General features: G+C 51.7%; 1 protein-coding gene across 1 annotated transcript; it reads left to right on the forward strand.

The window, feature by feature from the left end:
• Positions 1 to 113: 113 nt before the first annotated feature.
• LOC103599694 (mas-related G-protein coupled receptor MRG-like) lies at positions 114 to 2,401 on the forward strand. Its single transcript, XM_008583838.1, is given in 3 exon segments — positions 114 to 216; positions 713 to 1,340; positions 1,342 to 2,401. Coding segments are annotated over 3 exon segments (1,089 nt in total). The 5' UTR covers positions 114 to 169; the 3' UTR covers positions 1,756 to 2,401.
• Positions 2,402 to 2,593: the final 192 nt, after the last annotated feature.

Below are 2,593 nucleotides of genomic sequence, written 5' to 3' on the forward strand. Positions count from 1 at the left end.
GCGTTACCTTTTACTTCTATTTTTCCATGACCTTTTTGAAATACATTCATGTGTTACCCAACTCCCTGCACCTAGAGAAAAGCAGATCTCTTTATTTTCCAGGTCAAGTTCTGCAAGCCCTAGAAGGGACTTTGTCGATGTCAGCTGTTGAGAAGTGCCTGCTCTGGACATGCCAACGCTGTCCTGCTCCTGCTCAGCCGCCAGCACGGGGGAGAGGTACGTGTCCGCGCCAGCAGCAGGCCCACGCCGCTGGGCCACAGCGTCTTCTGCGGCTGGTCTGGGATGCCTTCTGCGGCTGGTCTGGGATGCCACAGGTATGTGTCTGAAAGAGACAGATTGGAGTCTGGACCAGAAACAGGGCTCTAACCCCATGCTTTGTGCTCCAACATTTCCCCTACGACAACACATCTGGGGTGTGTGGCCAGGCCTGGGGTACCGTCTACAACAGGAGGAGGGTGGGGGCGAATGGAAGATGACGCCGCCCTCGGGAGCTGTCTGCACAGCGGATGCCCCTGTCCACTCTGAGATGTAGTTAATGTCCAGTTTTTCCTGGAGAGGAGGAGAGGGGGTCTGAAGCTCAGGGACTCCTCTGCGTGGACACTAGTGTCCCCAGCACCCTGTGGTCTCAGGGAAGGCTCACCGGCTGCAGCCAGCAGGTTGGGTGGATGGTGTTCTCTGCTTCCCAGCTCTCACGCAGCCTTTGCTTCCGCAGTGGTGACCAGGAGACCAGGAACCCGGTCCTGTCGTCACGGCTCTGCAGACTGTCTCTTCAAAACGAGACAGACCAAGTCATCAAGGTCCTGAGGGACATTACGGGTGGAGAGGAGACCCCGCTCCTGGAGATCGTCGCCCCCGCGGCCGTGCTGGTCTCCCTCTGCGGGGTGCTCCTGAACGGTGCCCTCCTTTGGCTGCTCTGCTGCGGTGTCAAGAAGAGCCCCTACCTGGTGTACATCTGCCACCTGGCCACCGCCGACCTGTTCTTCCTCTCCTGGGTGACAGTGGAGTTCCTGCCAATGACCATGCTCTCCCATCACGGAGTCTTGTTTTCCACCCCTGACTTCCTGGACTTCGTGTCCCCCTTCTCCTTCACGGTGTGTCTGTGTCTCCTGGTGGCCATCAGCACAGAGCGGTGCATGTGTGTCCTCTTCCCCATCTGGTACAGATGCCGCCGCCCCAAGCACATGTCTACTGTGGTCTGCACCCTCATCTGGGTCCTGTCTCTTTGTTTAAACATAATGAATTCACTTTTTCTAACTTACTCTAGAAACAGGAAGGCATGTGTCATATTTCAAAAGGCTTTGGGTGTTTGTCACAGTGTCGTCTTCTTTGTGATATGTGCCTTCCAGCCCGACCCTGCTCATTAGAATCCTGTGCTGCTCCCAGCAGCGACAGGCCACCAAGGTCTACACCGTGATCCAGGTCGTGGTCATCATGTTCCTCCTCTGGGGCCTGCCCATGAGTGTGTTGTTTCTCATGTCAGATTTCAAAGGCATGGCCATTGCCTCCTTCTTGACCTCCGTGTTCTTAACTGTGAACTGCAGCGCCAACCCTATCATTTATTTCTTTGTGGGGAGACTCAGGGAGAAAAGACTGAAGGAACCTCTCCAAGCGATTCTCCAACGGGCATTAGCAGGCAAGACAGCAGAGGGGAGGAACAGACAGGCAGCGGGTGTAGACACCATGGAGATGCCAGGCTCCGCCTGGAACACGGGGGACCCTCTTCCAATGGAGGTCAGGGTTGACGTGAGCAAATGACACCCCCCCATGAGCTGTGTGCTCTGTAAAGTGTGCACAGTAACCCAGCCCCTGCTGCCTCGCAAGGCTGCTGTATCACAGGGTTTATATGAATCAAGTACAACTCTCACAGACTTTCAAAACAAACCCTTGCCATTGGCGGTTGTAAGCGAAATAACTAGAAACTCCCTTCCTACCTGGGCTGCCAAGTTTGAACGGGCTCCAGTTCCAATGATGAGGGGACTGAGATCCAGCCAGATTTTCCTGGTATCTGTGGAACCCAAAACAGAGTCGGAAAGGTGACACATTGTCCTCCGCCATCCTGCAGCCACCTTCAAAGTCCATCCGCAGATTTTTTCTCTCTTTATCTGTCTCCTATTCCCTGACTTTCTAAGCCAAGAGGAATTATTGCATGTGCCTTAAGAGTCAGAGTTTTAGAACCAGATTGTTCAAACCCTGGCTCTTTCATTCACAGCGGTGTGGCCGTGGGCATATCTCTTTCTCTGTAACTCTGTTTCGTCTTATGCAAGAGGAGGATAAAGCTGGTATTTAATATGCACGATTAGTGTGAGAGTTAATTAACCTTGTAAACGTAGAGGACTCATTGGATTTTATTTACAAATGTGTAATAATTATTCAATAAAGATGATGAATATTCTGCACTGTGTGGAATAAATGTACAAAATCTTAAGTTGAGCCATGTCGTTCCTCCTCGCTAGGCCAGAATGATACCCAAACCTCTGTCATTCAATACAATGAAATAATTAGCCTTGTCCTCTCTCCAACTTAAGGACATTTTATTCTCCACCTTGCCTTCTTCTACTAGCTTTCTTTTGTGAAACGACACAAATTCTTTTTG

This window comes from Galeopterus variegatus, unplaced genomic scaffold (genome assembly GCF_000696425.1).
Source record: "Galeopterus variegatus unplaced genomic scaffold, G_variegatus-3.0.2 Scaffold3060, whole genome shotgun sequence".
Taxonomy (NCBI): Eukaryota; Metazoa; Chordata; class Mammalia; order Dermoptera; family Cynocephalidae; genus Galeopterus; species Galeopterus variegatus.